Here is a 20,404-nt window from a genome sequence, read left to right as displayed (position 1 = left end):
CTATCAAACTATTGGTTGTACTGTGAGATCCTAAGTATGCAAGCACACACAGTTGCTTCTGTTACTTATCCTCTGGCTCATGCACTTCTTCCTTTGTGCTGTTAATGCCTCTTAATTTACTGTAAGTGGCAATTTCACTAAAGTATTCCTGCATTCTTAGATAACTGAAAATATTTTAAGAAAAAAAAATCTGCCATCTGATTAAGGTACATCTCTTCTACTGATAAGGTCCCTCCAACTCAGTAATATTCCTCCTAGCAAAAGCATAGAAAGCAAACCAATCTGGCACATGGGTATACCTCTGTTGTGTTCTGACTTACCCTTTAAAGATCCTTTTCCCTTTTTAGCATTAGTGTATTCTCCTTTTATGTCTAATTTATGTTGCAATTCTCAAATTGTTCTGAACTTCAGCCACAATTTTCCTTGCCAGTCAGTTCCTGTTTATTCATGTAGTTGTACTACGTACTCTTGACATCCTTAACTGATGTATGTCATCCTGCCAAATAAGCTGCTGCACTTCACTGTTATTTTCCAGTTATGATTGCTCTTCCACTGCCTACATTTTATTCATATAATAATTTGAATTGACAAACCTACTGCTTTAGTTCCTTCACCGTGCTGGTCAAGACCTCTTTAATTTCTGTACAAATATTTCAGTTATTCCTTTCTGACTTCTCCCTGTCAAGCTGCGTTTAAGATGTGTATTTTCACTTCTGAAATCTCCTTTCCCATCTTGCTTTTTCTAACAGAGTCACTGGAGGTGAATTGTTTGAAGATATAGTTGCAAGAGAATATTACAGTGAAGCAGATGCCAGGTAAGTCATTTATTTTTCTGATGTTGCCTTTCATTTTCCATTCATTTCTGATGTTGCCTTTCATATTCCAGCATAGGTACTTAAATATCTCATGGTGTTTGGCATCAGTTAGATTAGCAGTCTATGAGACTCTTGGATTTCTCCTTGAGTTCTCTTAGTCTTTGAAAGAGGCACAGTTTGGGGTTTTGAGCTCAAGACTGTGTGGTGATGAACTCTATGACGTCTTGATGTCTGCAGATCTGAAGAAGCTGAAATTGGATCTAAATTTGATAAATCTCTGGAAACTAGTGATGTTGATTAAAAACTCTATCCAGTTTTCCTCTCTGCAAACTGGACGTATAATTGCAGCAATCTTATCTTGGGATTCTTGTATTTACTGATCAAAATTTGAAATATATATTGGTCCTGAAAGAAATTTTACATTAAATACCATTTTTGTTCTGGGTCCAGAAGTACTAATTTCCTCTTCATAATTAAACATTTTTTGTTGTGTTTCATCAATAAGCAATTATACTGTGCAGCTCATAGTCTGAGCTCAAATTTGAAATCTCTAGTAATTTGCTGCAAGTGCTTGTTGAAAAACTTGAAGAATAAATTGAAGATTATCATAATTTGCATGCTGGCATAAAATATCAGGGGCATTTTTCCATCTAAGAATCTGTTTGCCTTCATACAATAATAAATCTTAAACATTGTGGTCAGTTGCTTTCCTAACACTACACTCTTCAGAGAAACTTTATCTCAGAGTAAATTTAAAGAATTTGTCATGTTTTTGTACATTCATAGTCACACACCACCATTGATACACATTTAGCATGTATAATTTTCAGTTTTTTCTTTATATTTGGAATTAATTGGCAGATGACTGGAAAGCATTAAGTGTCCCTAACAACACTGGTAAAATAATAATGAACAAAGAAGAAGAAGTTAATCTAAATATTAGGAAGCTTCCACGATTTATTACTCTAACTCATTTCTGGCGGAATGGTAGGAATGTCATTTCTGTAAGCATTTAACTGTAGAATAACACATGGCAAAACATGCTGTAGAAGAGCAAACAAGATCAGTAGTTTAGGTGGGGTGGAAGGAGACGAGCTATGTTTTAAAAAAAAAAATGCAGGGATTTTTGCCTGCTGTGATTCAGGCACAATTTCTAGTATTGATGCCAAAGGCCATATGGTGTCACTGTGTTTTAAGATTATTGTGATTTAAAAGCAAAAACTGCAATTTTTTTTTTCTGTTCTAGTGTTACTGCATATTGGAAGTTGCTGTGCATATATATAATATATATATGATATATATATATGCATTTATATATTCAATAGAACTCGACCAAATAAGTGAAATTTCTAGTTATTATGCATCTCTATTTTTATATATTTATATATATATAGATGTCTGTGTATACATATATCTATATATAGTGCATACATGTCTGTATATGTGTGAGTGTATGTATCCCTTTAGAAATAGTTAATGGACTTTAAAGATGCATATCCTAGGATTTTAATACTGGTCTGCTCCTGCAAGCCCTTACTCATGCAAGTAGTATTTACTCACATGAGCAGCTAGTTCAGTGAGTTGTGAACTACTCGCATAAGAAACGGTTTTCAGGTTTGGGCTCCAGTTACTGATTTATCACCGTTCCTTCTCAATTCCATGGCCAAAACATTTTGGATGAGCAGAATCAAATCCTTGGCCCCTGACTACTATATATTACTTCACTATATATCACTGACTTCTGCCACAAGGATGTCTTTAAAAAGGAAACTGAAAACATTTGTAAACTCTTGTGGTGCCGAAAAACATCTGAAAAAGTTCCAGTGCTATAAAAGATGAATATTCTAGTTGTGCTTTTTGGCATGGTACACTGGTCAAAACTTGCAAACATGGGCATGGAAAAATAGGTGCTAATTCAATTATTTAAAGAGCCAAAAGAAAGCATTTGTCTCCATTTTTAATGTGGATTTCCATTCCATGTGTGACTCTTTACTAAACTATTGCTCAACAGTACTTTAACTGAAATTGCATGCCACCTTTTTGAATGACTTGGCTTTATTCTGCTAATAGTTTTTAAGAAACCATTAGATTCACAACGATAAATGTTTTGCTTTTCCTTAGCTTTTGATTTTTTTCATCTGTTTTCTGTATATCATTTCACTTTTGAACATTTTCTTGTTTCAGCACTTGTAATGTTAACTTCATTGTAAAAATGTTCAAAAAAATATGAGAGATCACCGACTAATTTATTGTCTCCAGTTTATTTTTTGTATTGCAGTTTTTGGAAGCTGGAAGAAGCTTCCATACTACTGAATGAAAATGCAGTCTAATGATTCTGTTTAATAGGTGTCTTATGTCCATGTTTAAATGTCTTTTTTTTTTTGATTTGTGATTTTTTATTTTTATTTTAATTTTTGGCTGTGTTAGAGCTGGAAATATCTCAGTTTTTAACACTGTTCCAGTCCAACGTACAATCGAGACTTGTCAGGAGATGTACAATTGTTTTTGTTCTTTATAATTTTTTTAAGTTTTGTTTTATTTTGTATTTGATGTGATTATGTGCCTTTAAAATGTTCTCCCTTCCATTCTGCCCTTGTATCTTTGCAGTCATTGTATACAGCAGATTCTAGAAAGTGTTAATCATTGTCATCTAAATGGCATAGTTCACAGAGACCTGAAGGTCAGTATCTGGTGCCCATCAATTGGATAAGAGTTTTGTGGTTGTTTTTCTGCTGGGTAGGGGCAGAGGGCGGGTTGTCTGCGCTGTTCCCTTGCCTATCCTGCTCACCCTCCAAACAGCTAGACGAACACAAATAATTAATGCATGACACCTCTTTCCAGTCTGCAAGTCTACAGGCCTAATATACATCATGGCAAAAGGGGGAATGGTTGCCAAAACGCTGTCTCTTTTCCACGGCTCTGGATTTATCCCATGCTGTCGAACATGTCTGGTATTTTATTAAGGGTGTCCGTGTATCGCTGTGCACGCACATGGAGGTGAACTTTGGCTGTGATGTATGTCAGCTTGCAGATTTACACACCACTTCTGTTCTGAGCCCTGGGTTGCAGTAGCACAACAGCCGGTCGCACACTGCTGCATTAGAGTATGACGAACCCTCAGGCAAGTGATGCTAATTGCTGACTAAATTGGACCGCGAGAAGTTAATAATTTACCCAAAACACCTCGCTTCCAGTGGTTTTTTACCTCAGTGGCCGCTACAATTTCTGACGCCTCTGAGAGAGCTCACAGAAAGCGGAGGCGCAACAAATAGAGATATCAAATCTTTAACGCGACCTCGACAGATTTTGATTGGCCGGATTTGTAAGCTTTGCCGAAGACTTTCCTTTAAAATGGTCCTTTTTATTAAAAAAATAATAATAAAAAATAAAAAATAAAAAAGAGGTCAGAGCAAGCCAACCGAGGCAGGTCCCCGGGGCCGGCAGGGTGCCTGAGGCCGTCGTGCTCTGAGGGGCGGCGGGGCAGGACGGGGGGCAGCGGCGCGGCGGGGGGAAAGCGGCGCCCCCCGCCCGGCCCCGGCCCCGGCCCCGGCCCCGGCCCCGGCCCCGGCCCCGGCCCCGGCCCCGGCCCCGGCCCCGGCCCCGGCCCCGGCCCCGGCCCCGGCCCCGGCCCCGGCCCCGGCCCCGGCCCCGGCCCCGGCCCCCGCCTCCGTGCCGGCGCCCGGCTGCGGGCGTGCGGACGGCGAGTGCACGCTTGGAACTAACACGCGCCCCTGGTGTTTGCATGCAGTCATTGCATTCAGCAGATCCTGGAGGCTGTGCTCCACTGCCATCAGATGGGCGTAGTCCATCGCGACCTCAAGGTGAGTGCTGCTGCCCCGCCGAGCCCTCCCCAGCCGGGGGCTCTGCCTGTCCCCGCCCCGGCGGCGCTCCGCCGTGCCTCAGCGGAGAGCAGCAAACCCTAACGAGCAGCTGCGATCGGTGGACGTGTAAACGGTGTTCTTGCCCTTTTTTTTTTCGGTTTTGTTGCCTTTCATTTATTGATTCGCTTCACCTCCGAACGAGAACGAGCCTCTAGCGTTTGCTGGAGAAACTCCACTAAAGGCTTACCAGTACCTCGCTGTCCAGGTCTGGGTTGTGAACCGCTTAGCTGTCTGAGTCTGCTGTCATCAGTTGTCAGGACCAGGGGAAACAGTAGTCACTTTTCACGCCTTTGGTGTATTCGCTGAATACACGGTGTTCCTTTCTGTCATCCAGAGATTTTGGGGCAGGGTATGGAGGGGAGAACTTTCTCATCAGCATGATTGGAGCACTTCTGGGACGCATGCTGGTGTTTGCACATCACGTGTTTCAGTGAGGAAAGGCCTGCTGCTGCAAGATTGCTGTCACAAGACCTCTGTCTCCTCCGGATGACTGGGCTGTCAAACATGTTCAGAAAGCTGGAATTTCTACAGCATTCTCACCGTGATGGTCCTGAGAAGTCAAGTTCCTCCCAGACGAACACTGGTGACAGAAGCCTCAGACAGAAAGCTCCTGTGCTGAGAAGAGCATCACCTTTTTCTTAGCTGTGTACTCTTGCCTCCTGTGTTTAAAGCATGTTGGCATGTAAACAAACAGTTAAACATCCTTTTCTTTTACTGGGAAGCTCAGAGAGGCAAGTTTGTCTCTCAAAGCTAGTAATAAACTAGCCTCATGGATAAGGGAGAGGACTTTGGGCACTTGGGCTTCAAGATCTTAAGAAGACTTTCTTCTGAAAGCAAATGGAATTGCACTATCTGAAATACCAGATCCTATACAAAGGCAGAAGAAAAATGGCTTGAGAGCTAAGGCAGTGAAACACACGCTAATTCTTTCTGGCACAGCTTCTCTGTCTCTTTATTTTTCTTCCAGAATGAGTTATAGGGAGCAGGAATTTCCTTCCAGGAGAGGCGTTTTCTGGTGGTTAGTGTTAATTTTTGGAGTCAGAATGCTGTCTTCTTTCTTGCCCTCCTTCACTCCCCAAAAAATAACTGTTACAGTCATTGTTTGAGTTTATAAAAGTATGTGTCATGTATGATCATAAAGGGTTACATTTAGACAGCTTAGAGGGCGTGTTGGATTTCAGAGAGACATACAAAATTTTCAACCTGTTTTGCAATTCTGGATTTCCCCAGGTCACGGTTGTACAAAATGAGAATGACGAATCTCTATCCAGTCTGTAACTCTTGCATGGCAGGGAGCTGGATAACACGTACCAAGTCTAAATGAAAAGACGTCAGATTTGTCCAGCTGCTCTGAGGGTTTCCTGTCCTCACTGCACATGCAGTATTATGTTTTTATCATGAAAAGAAATTAAAAAAACTTGATTGTAGCCTTGTAAACTGACTTTCAGGCTACACAATAAGGAATGCTTTCTAGTATGTTTCATACATTCACAAAAAATAACTTTTTCTTCGGAAATCTATTAAATGCAGCTGTTGCCTGCTCCAAACCATGTGTGGATTTCTTATCCTGGCAAATCCGGGATGAATGGCAAACAGTATGAGAAAAACTGTTTCTGCCAAGCTGTAGTACCCAGTTGCATTTCTGAAAGTGAAAACTTCAGGAAACACAAAACCATCCTTCTTCACTTACTACTTTCTCGCAAAAGAAAAATAAAAGGAGAGTGAAATGAAAGACTGTGGTAAAATTGCAGCAGAACTCTGTACAGAAAAGAAGATGCAAAGGCCCAAGAGCAGAACTACAATATGCAAAAGATGGTTATGGCCTGGCACGGATCTTTTAACTGCAAAACTCGATGGATTTTTTCCCAGTAATGCAGACCACAATTTGATGGCATGCTTGGGGATGTGGGCGGGCAACAAGAGGAAGAGATTTGAACAGTTGAACAATCTGCTTTTATTTAACCGACCTTTAAGTGTAATTTAGTAGCAAATGGGAGCTTTTGCAACCTCTTATGACCTGCAAAACTGTGTGTTGCTGCTCTTCTTGAAATCCTTGTGCAAGTCAGAATGGTGGCGGATCCTAGATCCAGAAAAAACTGACCTGTTAGTGGCAGCCTGTCTTTAACAGATGGTGGAAGCGCACTTCTGTGTAGGAACTTCAGCTCTTGGCAATCAGCAACATGGCTGCTTTTTTAAACTCTGTGCTTCGACCCTCTTGCATTCCCCATGGAAGTTAAATTAAAAAACAAAACCCCTAATTTTATTGCAGGGAAAACTACACAGAGATATATTACTTGATCTCTAAGAACAAAGATGTTTGGAAAAACAAAGTGTAAATCATGTTAATTTATTTGCAAGTAATTTCAATAGTTAACACTGCCATTCTACATGCTTGACTGTAGCCGGTCTCCCAATAGTATGAGGTGACACTATTGAATCCAAAGGAGAGTCCTGAACGTCCCAGACTGGGCTATTAATGTTTTCCAAGTAATTGCAGTCATTCTAAGTTCATGCATGATAATTATCTGGTATGCCTTTTGTCGTCCAGAAGTGACAGCTGCGTGTTGTTTAAGGGCATAGTCCACACAACGCTGTCCAAAAGGCTGTTGTCTTTGGCTTAGGAAAAAATCAGTAAATCTGCTTCATCTTCTGTTGAAACATATTCATCTCTGATGGTGGTGTTTCTCTAGAGCACTTTGGCAGATTAAAGATGAGTAGTGGAATTAAAAAAAAAAAAAAAAAGGAAAAACAGCAACAGAAAACACAAAACTACTATTTTGGATGGAGTCGTGTTGCTAAGTGCTTGGTAGAGCAGTACTGCTGTTTCAACCCAGAGGGTGAGGCATTTCACTGCTGTTGGATTGCTGAAGGTCACAACAAATAAGATCATCCATTGTAGTAAGAGGTTTACATAAGTAGTGCATTCCAGGAAATAATTACTGTAAACTTCTCTCACCCCAGTAGAAAACACGTAAAAACATATGTGGCTATATGTTGAAGTTAGTGTGATGAAACAGCAGGCAATGTGAAATTGCTTAAATCAGTATTGATAAACCTAGAGAAAAGTCCTGAGCTATTTGGTCAATGTCTGGTTAGGTAACATCCCTGAAGTGGCTACTGATAATTGAAATGAATATAAAGATCATATTTGATTCCCAGAAACCTTAGTCTTGGTTTTGAAAAATTTGGAAATAGGAGATTAATTGTGTAATCGTTGATTAAAGGGTTTTAATGTGATCTTTTTCTGTGATATAGCAACTGTGGGCTGAGTGAGAGATGGTGTTTGTAAATTGCTGAAAAAATGTTCCTTTACAGTTCAGTGGGAAGGAAAAAAAGCACCTGTAAACTACAGATTTTTGTCAAGGCCAGTTGTGTTGTTAATTAATAGAAGCGTTGGTTGCGGTCTTCATTATGCTCAAGCATATTTGACACAAATGTATTAAAAATAGCCTTTCCTCAAAGAAGCTTATAATCTTACGTGTTCCCAAGATCAGTACCTGCATGGGATTGACTGTAATCACATAAATAGTCCCTTGGAAGCATATATGATTGCTGCTGGGCTTAAAATGAAATATGTATTTAAGAATTTGCAAGATTGGTTCCCCAGTGCCAGACTGGATGTAGTGAATTCCCTTGTGATAGAGCACTACAAAAACTGCTTCTAGAAAAGTCACAGCAATACCCTTGAATGAAAGGTCTTGATAAATGTATAACAAAACCTTTTTTAAAAATAATGGATTTAGGGAAAAAAAAAAAAAAAAAAAAAAGAAATGTCAAGAAAATACTATAGAGGTCAATTTTCTGAAATCATCTGTTGCATTCTGCAGTATTTTGTAGGTTTAAAAACTAAGGCTTCATAGAATAAAGTTGTCTTTGGACAATTCACAGGTATTTGCTAAAAGAGGTTAAAAGGATACATTATGAACACTAGAATGAACACCATTGTTAATGTTCAAATCCTTTACTTTTGATTCTGTAGGTATACCGTAGCATTTGATTTCAGATGTTACCATGTACTCTAAAAAAAGCAAAGTGGGAACTTTTGCGGTCTTGTGTTGTTATTTGTGGTAGGTTCTCTGCAAGCACAAATGTGGGCGTGATGTTTTTGCAGAAAGATTTGCACTGCAAATACACCTGCCCTCTAAATACAAATATGAAAATATGGCTGCTATTGCTATGCTGTCATGCAAAGCATGTTTATGTTCCGCAGCTGTAGATGCCTGATCCTGCTAACTGCGTAGGTCAGACTACTAATCAAAGAATATGTGTCTTTGGGGGATTTCAGAAGCGTTTTTCCAGTAGTGAGCTGTTAGGACTCTCTGAAGTGTCCTGTTAAAGAAAAAGGTATCACGATGCCATACGGCCATTCTGGCCTATATAATTCTCTGATAGATGTGCCCATTCATCTTGCTATCATATGGGGTCATGAAGGCTGTTTACAGGCCTGGTGGTTCTTCCCAGTAGGAATGGAAAGTACAATTTTTGTAATTCTATGGAGAAAATGCATGGTGTTTTTTTCATTTTCCACTGCTTTAAGTATTTGTTCTTTTCCAGACTACCTTAACTAAAGCCAAAAGGGAAAAACTGTTTAAAATATGTTTACTCATCTTTTCATCTCAATTTTTTTTCTCTTTCTGAATAAAGCCTGAGAACTTACTTTTAGCTAGCAAATCCAAGGGAGCAGCAGTAAAACTGGCAGACTTTGGGTTGGCTATAGAAGTCCAAGGAGAACAACAGGCTTGGTTTGGTAAGTAAATATTTTTTATTTCTTACCATTTATTCAGTGTTGCCATTCAACCTTCCAAACCTCCCAGTTCTCACTTTAGTGTAAAGCCTGTAGCTGTGTGACTACTTGATTTGTAGCTTTAAGGGAGGGGTATTTTGTTCATAGTTCAATCAGCTGGCTAAACTTTAGATCTTTTTCTTCAGGAAGAACATTACCTCTAATTCTCACCAAATCAAACAGAGCTTGGCAGCAGACCTCATATGTTTAAAAAACCAAAACCATAAACAAAAAAACTACAGAAGTGACCCATAGCTACATTTCCAAATCTAAGAGCTCACTTAGACAAGAAGAAGCACTGCTTCATAACCTCTTCTTCATTGGCAAAGCTAATTAACCTTCCTAAATGACACAAAATAAATTGGCAGAAGTATCTTCCGCTGGCACGGCTTTGTTCATACTAGAGATTTTGCAAGCACAGCAGTACTTTGTAAGGGATAGGATGCAGAGCAAATTTTTTTTTATTCATGCTTCTAGTGAATATATCTTTACAAAAGGCCCTTTCGCATGTAATCTAAGTGCTTTTGATATTCGTTGACTCTGAAACTTAGGTTTCCTGACTCTGGGCTTGTCCCAGCTTTTGTCTGCCTGTAAGTTTAACTAAAACATAGGTATACAAAAGTCCCTTCTTCTTAACTTTCTTTTTCATATCTTCATATCTCTTTCTAAATATATATTCATATATATATTCATATATGAAGGAAATACAAGTGTCGAGGTTGGGAAAGGAATGGCTGGTTTCCATCCCTCTGGAATGGTATGGTGTTCTGGTGACTGATGAGTAACACTGCAAGCTAATACAGCTGCCCAGTGATCAAAACATTGTCTGCACAGCTGTCTGTCAGTTGGAAATAATTGAAAAAATTATTATGAAGCATTTCGAAATGTGACTTGAATGAAAAAAAGAAACACACGCGGTTTGTGAGTACCTGAAACTGTCAACCGTCATCCACATCCAAATCTTGCTGTGACAGTACAAATTATCTGCCCCAGCTGTTTATATTGTGGTCCTAGAGGTGACTGCCCCTTCAGACCTGCTAGTAAAGCTGTTCATGAAACTGTTCTTTGACACATGAAGTTAAAAATAACCTGGCTTATAAGAATGTTCAATAACTAATATGGAAGCATCTCATATGGCAGATCATGGAGACCATGAATCCAGGAGGTGAGAGAGTGGTTAAACGTGTTTGGAACCTGGTGCAGCAGTCTGGAAAAGGTTTTCTGCCTGTAGCTTACAAATGTATTTTGAAGCTGAGACTGGAGTTTCTCAGCCATTTTGGTGATTTTTAAAACTTTATCTTCATCTGGGATGAATCAAAAGCATGCTTACTTGATAGTGAAGGTCACAGAGGTGTATCAGAATGTGGAAACAAACTGTGTGCGCATGCAGCCACCAAAAGAGTACGCGTTCCATGCTTCAGATCAGCTCACGAAACATTGGAAAGGGAGGGTTTCTGCCCTCATGGAGATAGCAACTCACGTGTAAACCAGATCTCTGGAATCGATACCTGGAGTAGTGTCCTGTACAGTGCTTCACTTCAGGGTATGAAAAAAGGATGGGGGATAGTGCATTTCTCTCTAGTCCCACTAAAGTATTCCTTTTTGTTAATGATTAAAAAACTCTTATTACAGATTGTTAGAGTTAACAGGTGCCCAAAGGAAAAGTATAGGAAAAAATGAATACTGATCATTTTAAATAATAAGACACATAAATATAATGCTTCTGTCTCAAATACAACCCCCTTTGAACCAATATGGAGCACAAGTCAGAAGTCGTTGTAAATCCAAGGAATGAAAAAATGTATGCATTTGTAGCAGCTACATATTCTCACTTACAGCAGCTAGGAAGTGCAGCTTAAAATTGAACAAAGCGTTTGGGAGCTTGCTCGCAAAGCTTAGAATAAAAGCACAAAGGATTTTGTGCATGCGGTGTGTTAAGAGATTGAGTTTGAAATCTAGGATATATCTGCGTGCGGATGCACAGACAGTACCATTGGACATATGTTGGTAGCTTTATAAGCTAGCCTGTTGTTTTAAATCCCAGCCTTTATATAAATGGATTTCAATAATCCAGAAAAGACAGTGGAGATTGCTCTTGCACATTAACAAAATAGAGTAGTGCAAAAGGAGTTGAATAGAAATAAAACAAAATGCAAGTGATGTGTTAAAATGACGAAAACATCAGGAGAGCAGGAAGCTGCTCAAGGAAAATATCAGCAGAATGAACTTGACTTCAGGGCTATTTTCTCCAGATGTTATGTCTGTATGGATGCAGACAATGCACGTGAGACTGCAACTCCCTGTAAAATCTTGCACTTTATTTTTTTGGTCAGTCGTTGCTTGTGGAGTGCTTGTTTCAGACTCGTAGCATCGTGAGGACTGCCATGCTGAACTTGGTAGAAAGGAGAGTGGTCAGATTGTCTTCAAAATACTTGTATGTAAGGAACAGAGAGGCTATAAGGAACAGAGAGGCTGGCAGCAAGATGATGGAAGGAAGTAGTCTGATGTGGCTCTTTTAAAATTTGCAATATTTGATAAAACGAGTTGGTTCTGTACCTGTTTTGGAACTTCCTCTGCAAAAGTTTTCGATAATGGTCTGTGTGCCTGCCTTCATCTTCTCATGACTGCTTTAGCAAGGCAAAAACATGATGTGCTCGGTGTTTTGAACTTTCTCTTGCTTCCTTCCAGAATATTTTTCTGCTTTCCAGTGGATTCTGCAGCACTCAGTGACTCATGGCATGCTCTGATTCTAATTATAGCTCTGCATCAGTATTTCTCTCTTTCTCTCCTTTTTTTTTTGGTCTCTTTTTGTGCGTGTGTATTCCTCTGGTGTGATGGTTACCTTTCCGCTTCAACCATGGATGTGCACCAGCAGGAAACAATCCATAAGTCTGTGCGTTTGGATACTACAGGGATATTTTCCCAGTTTGCATGTTATAAAGCAAACCTGCTTCTTGCCTGTTTGGAGGAACTGTTACTCTGTTTAGCTGAAACTCCCCACCCTCCTACCAGGTGTTGAATGTGATGGGAAGGTGTCTGAGAGGCTCCACTCTCTGTCTGGGACAGACTCGCTGGGACTCACTCAGTGGAAGGGCTGCAGTTTACTCACTGGTTGTTAGATTTAGTCCTAGTTACACCTTGTAGTAAACTAAGTCCAGCCTTGTAGATAGGACTAAAATACACACCATTTAATTCATTTGAGCAGCTCCTCTGAATTTTTTTGGTAGTTGCATTAAATTTAGGTTATATACAGTTACTCTTTCGATCCAGCTGCGCAGTAAAGAAAGATACTGCCCTTTATGTGCTCTCAGGTGCTTGCTCTTGCCCCTTGCTGCCTCCTTTTCCATGTCTTCTCACCAGGCTGTTCATTTGAATGTTTATTCTGGTGTCAAAGGGAGTTATGTTAGCAAAGATAGATGGCCTAAACTGTTTAAACTAGCATGGTTTATTCTGCCAATTTATTTTGTAATCCTTGCATGAATGGCACTAAGAGGCCATAACTCTAGCAAGGTGATGAAAGCACAGGACAGGTCTTCGAGCAGTAATCTCTTCTGCTGGTGTTTAAGATACATCTCCTTGTATTAATTTTAGTTTATGTAATGGGATTATAGTTAACCTTTGGTGCAGCTTTGACCTGAGACATGCTCACCATTTATGAAGTTAAATATATGTGTAATCTTCGCGTAAGAGGGTTTTGAGACCGTAAGCTATTTAAGGTTGAATAACGTGCTATCTCATGTATGCATGCACCACCAAACAACACAAGGCACCCTGGGCCTCTGAAATACTTATTTACATTGTGTGACAATAGGAATACATGGTGATGCAGTGTTTTCTAGGTTACTGTACAGTCACAAAAAGTTTCCAGCTTTGCAAGTGGTTTTTTGTTTGTTTTTAGCTAAATTACTCCTATTAGCAATAGTTTTCTGAAAAATGCACTCATATTTATTTCTGACATGTTGTTTCTGATATGAGTAGACCCATTCTGTGTCCTTGTTGAGAGACAAAGTTAGCTAAGTAGCATATTTATTTTCACTGTGAAGTTTAGTTTCAAGTGAGGTGTAATAATGTTTATGGAGCTATGGTAAGGTTGAAAGTCAATACAATTTTACAACTTAAATTAATACAAAAATATTAATGTACAGCACTACGCCCAAGAAAAAATATGAAACCACTCTATTTAAAGCTACTTAGAGCATATATTTATTAGCTTCTCAAAGGAGCTTAAACTATGTTTCCTGTATGATAGGACTCTAACAATTCATGGCTCTCATATCAGGAGACTGAGAAACACAAGCTTATTTTTCATAAAAATATTTTTGATAAATTCTCAGTAGAATACACAGAACGTGTTCCTCCATTTCCTCCTCCCACCCCAAAATGATTGCCAGCTGCAGGGCAAAGGCTTCCTTTTTCTGTAACTGTCCACTTTACATGTTATCACTGTCTTTCATGAGTTCCATTGCTTATCTTCCACTCAGCACAAATTTTTAGGAATACAGTGTGGTATTTCAAAAATAAGATGTGGCCCTTCATTAAAGCCACAAAATACCTTTCAAGAATTTTCAACCATTTATTTCAGGCCAAGGAAGACCAGATACACTAACAGAAATGGTACAGAATGTTACTGGTCTTTTAAGTTTTTACCAAGTCTACATTTACACTTACATTTTTTATTTCTATTAAGAGAAGACAGCACTGCTGTCAATGAAAAAGGAAGGAAGAACATATAAATTTTAAAGGCTAGATGACTTCAGAGATGCTTTTGTGAACCTCTGTAAGGAGGTTTCCACAAGTGGCATGACTTCAAGGAAATGAGTGTTGCAATGGAAACATCTTATTAGGAGAAGCTATGCGAAATAGGAACAGCAAAGGCTGTAAGAAACATAGAATCATTATGGTTGGAAAAGACCTCCAAGATCATCTAGTCCAACCATTCCCCCAACCACCAAAAGAAGGCTGAAACCCAAGTTGGTTGTCTTCATACTGAGCAATAGCAAGTTGTGCTCTCCCGAAGGCATAATTTGTATAGTTTGGGGCTAGTTTAAAATAGACTAGATTAGGCTAGTGATTAAAAACAAACAAAAGCAAACCTCAGCATTCACAGTTTTGGGCCTGCGTCTCATGCATTTTCTGTTTTTCAGTTAGTATCTCCAAGGGGATCACTCAGTGTTTCCCACACTCCCCCTGCTCCACTAACTTTTTTGACTTTGACCCCAAGCAGATGTATTTGTGCTTTACTACTGGACGTCTTGCTACAGCTCACAGTAACGGACAAGTCACAAAGGAAATGTTGTCAGCTATCCTGAAGCCCCTCTGGAAGCCTTCTAGTGTTGCACTGTCACCAGACCCCTGACACCACTGTTGAGTCTGGAGTGCTGGTGTAGATGGGTCACTGCACCAGATCTGGTGGCAGAAAGGGAATGGGCCGGGTCTGCATAACCATTCCTATTACTGTTCCTTCTAGGTGATTCGCTGTAGAAAGGAAACTTTAAAATTAAGTGGTTGGTGCTGGATGATTTGGGAAAGTCCTGTGTGTTGTGGGCTGACATTAAAATCGCTTGCTTTTTGCGTTGCACATACAGTTTTTTGAGAGTATTTCCCTTGCCTTATGACAGGCTTTGCTGGCACTCCAGGATACCTTTCTCCAGAGGTCTTACGAAAAGATCCCTATGGAAAACCTGTGGATATGTGGGCATGTGGTAAGGCATTATTCTAAAAGATGACGTTTAGTGCACTGTAAAGTACTTTGAGGGAGAAAAGATATCCAGAATACCTTGTACTCAGCATCAGAAAATAGGTATTAGTTAAAATTTGATACTAATTGTTAGATGAAATCATCAGATATTTTGTTATTCTACCAGCTTTGTTTATTTTTGGATATTATTTGTGAAGATATGTTATCACTGCATTCTTTACAATGTCTGCACAACAGATTTTTATAATACTAGCATGCACACAATGCCTAACTAGTTACAAAACATAACGATTCATACATATGGTCTAAAAACTGATGTGACCAAGATACTCTAACTGCAGTTTTAAACTCTGAAGCTAAAGTTTTTGTTAAATGGAGTACAGACCAATTACTTTATCATCCAGTTCTTGAAACATTGTAATTTATGGTACCAGCAAAGGGATAGCTACCTACCTAAGAACAAATGGTACCTTTCCTTCTTTTACTTCTACCCACACTTATTCGGTTGTATGTTTCTTTAGTCATAGTGAATCATCTCTGTAAAACTAGCAGGTGGACTGTTTAATTTCCTATCAAACATATTTATAGAGATAAACTGAGTTGCTGAAATTTTCTTTGCATGAGATTAGTTAAAACAGAATCTTACAGCAGTACAATACTTGATAACACCAGAGGTTAACAAGAGGCATTTTTATAGAACATCAATCATCATTGAAAAGTGCAAATCTATTTCTCCAGTTAACTAGACATTTTCAGTGTGTCAGATCTGATTTTGTGTCAGATTCATTCTTACCCACACTCTATTGGAGGTTATCATGTGAGCCCTGCATTTACTCTTATCTGCAGTAGTGTTTTTCAGGAGCTGGGATGCTCCTATTGAGCTGTTTGTCTTACATGGTTGCCAGGTGCAAAATGATTTTTTTGTTGTTGTTTGTTTGTTTGTTTTTCTTGAAATCACTTAATACTACTATGATTTCTACAGGTGTCATTCTGTATATCCTCCTGGTGGGATATCCTCCTTTCTGGGATGAAGACCAGCACAGACTCTACCAGCAGATCAAGGCTGGTGCTTATGATGTATGTGCCATATTCTGTCTTCTAAATTATTATCGCTCCTCTAAGTAGGAGTTCTCTAGAGTGAAAAGTGAAACTAGATTTATACTGTAATTTTTATTTTTTGTACTGGCTATCGTTATGAGCCACTCAGTATAGTAAATGTCACTTTAGTAACATGAACATTATAAGGATGGGAATATCTATACTAAAATAGTTTCAGTTTCCCTATGGCTCCAAGCTTTCATTGTCTGGTCCTTGTATAAATCGTAAAAGTTTATGTTATCCTGACAAGCCTGTTAAGACCTCTGCGCTTCTGATAAATATTTCTGAACTCCTAAAGGCCTGTTGTTTTCCTTATGGTTTATCACTTCAACCAATTAGTTATTTTAAATTGTTTCTAAGAAGTCTTAAGTCCTAAAGACTTAAAGAAGTCTTAAGTCCTAAGTACTCTTGTATCGCCCACTTCTGCAAATGTGAGTTGCTCAAAAATAATAGTTTCATTAACTGTATGTGTATTCCAACAATAAGCATTATGACTGTTGATAAGCATCAGCTGATGATTTGGTGACGTTATGAATTTTGCAACATCATCCATTTATATTAAATTAAACAGACAGAAGGCCATTGGTGTTCATCTTTAAGTCATTTGTGAATGATGAAAAGACTGAACCTTCTAATTTTTAAAAGCTCTTAATTGAATCTAGTCTTGGAGAGTACTCACTGAAAGGTGATTGTTATGCTAGATATGTTATGCCTTTTAGGGGAAATGAACTTAGGGTCTGTCTAGTTTTCTTCCAACCAAACAAGGAATTATGCAGTAATAAACAGGGTGACAGTGGGGAAATACGATTTCAGCTGAGAGGGCAAGAAATGAGTAAGTGCAGAGACTGAACTATACATCTGTGTTGCACATACCATAGTAAATACTTGTGAATACTGCATCTAGATTACAATTTGATACAAATTCCAATGGCCTAAGAATAAACATTTTTTTAGTACTGGAAAACAAAATGCTCAAGGTTGAGGTCTGTTCACGAAGGTATTTTAAGATGTACATATTTTTTATTCCATTTCCATTTGGGCAGATAGTTTGAGTACATATTTGTAAATATTTTGCTGAGCAGGGAGGTGGTAAATCTAATTAGAGTTATGAATTTATACGCTATATACAGTTAGCATTAATACTGACATTGAAATAAAGCAAACGAGGAGTTTGAATAATAACGATTAATATTTTTGTCTTTATTAATAGTGAAATTAGTACTGCATTAGATTCAATATGGCCATATTCCTCTCGGTTGACTGGAGTCTGTTAATCTGTGTGCTGCTGTTAGTTTATCCTATGAATATCAGTTGGCATCGTGTTATTGTAAATATATAAATACTTTGCGTCTGAACCAAATCAATAAGAAGTCAAAACAGTAAAGGACAAAAACATTACTCATAAATCTGGCTAATGCAATCTTTTATAATTGTGGAAAAACATTTTTTTCATTAGAACTAGACAGTAATATTACAGAACTAATATCAATAAATATATTTAGGTAAAATTGTGTAGTGATCATGCAAGATAATATACATGTACATGTTTTTTCTTAAGTTTCCCTCACCAGAATGGGATACAGTGACTCCTGAGGCAAAAGACCTTATCAATAAAATGCTCACTATCAACCCAGCGAAACGTATCACAGCATCAGAAGCACTAAAGCATCCGTGGATCTGTGTAAGTAACTTCTGCACATTTAACAAAGTAATTTGATAGAGAAATCAACTCATGGTATACTTCAGCATACAGTGGAGGTATTCAGAGGATAGTTTTTGTCCTTGTTTGTGCTGTTCTTTCGCAGCTATTTAAGTAGTAGAGTGCACAATTGTGATTATACTTATACAGTCAATAGTTTCATACATTGAGGTCTCAGTCTGGAATAAGAAATTTTGTAGAAGCAAACTTCTTTGCCTTGAATTTGTGATGCAGATGTTCGCTGCCATAATTAGAAAGTTATTTTAAATTCTGCAGGAAAAAAAATGTACAAGAAAGTAACTTTCAGTTGCATAATGCTTTACATCGTTTTCCTATAACCATTACAATGAACATGAAATTTAAAGGCAGGAGACTAATGGACTTTTTGTAAGCCAATTTACTGTTAACAGAGGTAGACTGTGTTACTGGATTCAGGACCACTTTCCAATTCTCAATATATTTTACACTTTGACTTTACAGGCAGTCTGGGCTGATAGTTTGAAAGTCACAGTGAGGTGTACAGCTGGTTGCCAAGCCTTTATTCTTTCCAGCAGGCTGCATTATCTTGCCTGTAAGATTGTGATGCAAATTAAGTTGGGTTACAGAGAAAATGTAGGTACTGCTGAATTTTCTCTGAAATATTTCCTACTTCTGTACCTCACCTAATATCATTAATGTTAAAGAAAATCAACCCTCTTGTTTTAAAACATCTTTTCAGGAACTATAATTTAGTATATTATTTTGAGTATGTTTATACTGTGTAACCCAAGTTCTAAGATTTAGTGTTCTTCTTAGTCCTTATTAAGGAAACTGTGAAAAAATGATTTATTTCAAGAGGACGTTACACATAGGAAAGACTGGATAAAAAGAGACCTTGAGGTTTTTGTTGATTTGGAAATTTACCAGATGTGTCAAAGCCTGCAGAAAGCAATATTCACATAGGGTAGAAATTGAAGATTCAACTTGGGACCACATGAGTCAGAATATGTATGTTGTAGAGTAAATAAAAAGCTACATGTCTGTCTGAGTGCATTAAAATAAGTCTTTTCTTCTTCCCTTAGCAACGTTCTACTGTTGCCTCTATGATGCACAGACAAGAGACTGTAGATTGCTTGAAGAAATTCAATGCAAGACGAAAACTAAAGGTAAGAATGAAAACTTCTGCAAGGATGAGTAGATAATTTTGGAAAGACAAAAGTGTGATTTGGCTTGTGGTCCGTGTATAAAATAAATGGACCCCAAGGGAATTTTTCTTGAATATTCCTATAGTGAACAATTGGATAGATGAGCAGCTTTTGAGTGTGAGGTTCTTAACTTTTAATGAAAGAGAATAGAACATAATATTTTCATGTGAGCCGTGATACTAAGCATTAAAAAGTATGCAATGCTGGAATTGATATATCCTTTTGCAAATCTAATCGTCTTTCTAACCAATTACAAAGAAATGTTTTAAGAAAGAAAATTTAAAATTAGTATTGCGTAGTTTTGTTGGATTCAAAATCACATCAATCACCTTCATTTATACACATTAAAAATATTTTTTGAAGGAATATGACTTAGGTTGTTCTTCGAGGTTATCATGTATTTTCTCCTGACCAGACAGCGTAACTTTGCAAATATGAGCTTTTCTAATTAGCACATTACAAATAATAAACTCCTCTTCCTACCAAAAAAAATAAAAGAATCTAAGCAAGTGAGTGAAGTCTGTTTTATATTCAGCAATGTATTATGCTGTGCCTGTGAATACTCATGTTTTGGGTATTATATACTCACAGTCTGTAACTATGTGAGATTACCAGGATGGCTAGCAGATGCGTAATTAAGATTAGATTATAATTTATGCTCTCACACCATCATGAATGACAGTTAATGCTCAGACAATCCATTCTTTCAGGGTTAATTAAGCAGTTTATGTAATGCATGCTTGTTTACTTTTTTTCCTGTTGTGTTCACATTCAATATTTTAAACAAGTGTGTTGCTAATTTGAGAATATATATGTATACACAGGGGGCCATTTTGACAACTATGCTGGCTACCAGAAATTTCTCAGGTATGTTCGTTGAGCTCCAGATTCATAGAGTTTTTATATTCTGATGTCTGCAATAACTAAGGTGTAATTAGGATTTATTAGTACACAAAGATCTTTGTTATTAAGGAACCTATAAACATGATCTATCTCACATTTTTTTTTCCTTTGCAGAAACAAGCAAGAGAATTTAAGCTATTTGGGCTAAATAGAATCACTTGTAGCAGACATCAGTGGTGTAATTTTTCAGTAGAATGTGGGTTCCTTCTTTTTACATGTTTAGTGCTATCTGTTGAAAGACAGATGGAATTTTCTGTCTTATTTTGGTGGACGAAAATCGCAAATAATACATATAATTCCCTATGAGTAAGTATGGTCAAACAACAGTCAAAAAGTCACTTTT

General features: G+C 38.1%; 1 protein-coding gene across 21 annotated transcripts in view; it reads left to right on the top strand.

Annotated features, from left to right (window-relative positions):
• Positions 1 to 20,404, top strand: part of CAMK2D (calcium/calmodulin dependent protein kinase II delta) — a 255,729-nt gene that overhangs the window by 131,007 nt on the left and 104,318 nt on the right. For 14 of the 21 annotated variants that reach the window (XM_066996892.1, XM_066996895.1, XM_066996899.1 and 11 more), the window contains 8 exons: positions 750 to 815; positions 3,423 to 3,495; positions 9,341 to 9,443; positions 15,098 to 15,181; positions 16,160 to 16,254; positions 17,834 to 17,956; positions 19,036 to 19,119; positions 19,983 to 20,025. In XM_066996892.1, coding sequence (XP_066852993.1) covers positions 750 to 815; positions 3,423 to 3,495; positions 9,341 to 9,443; positions 15,098 to 15,181; positions 16,160 to 16,254; positions 17,834 to 17,956; positions 19,036 to 19,119; positions 19,983 to 20,025 — 671 coding nt within the window. Of the gene's footprint in view, positions 1 to 749; positions 816 to 3,422; positions 3,496 to 4,563; positions 4,637 to 9,340; positions 9,444 to 15,097; positions 15,182 to 16,159; positions 16,255 to 17,833; positions 17,957 to 19,035; positions 19,120 to 19,982; positions 20,026 to 20,404 lie in introns of all 21 variants that reach the window. The other 7 variants (XM_066996891.1, XM_066996896.1, XM_048066363.2 and 4 more) reach the window with 1 other exon arrangement.

Source organism: Anser cygnoides, chromosome 4, assembly GCF_040182565.1.
Source record: "Anser cygnoides isolate HZ-2024a breed goose chromosome 4, Taihu_goose_T2T_genome, whole genome shotgun sequence".
Lineage (NCBI taxonomy): Eukaryota > Metazoa > Chordata > Aves > Anseriformes > Anatidae > Anser > Anser cygnoides.
The sequence above is the reverse complement of the archived record's forward strand: the minus strand, read 5'-3'. Positions and strand labels throughout refer to the sequence as shown.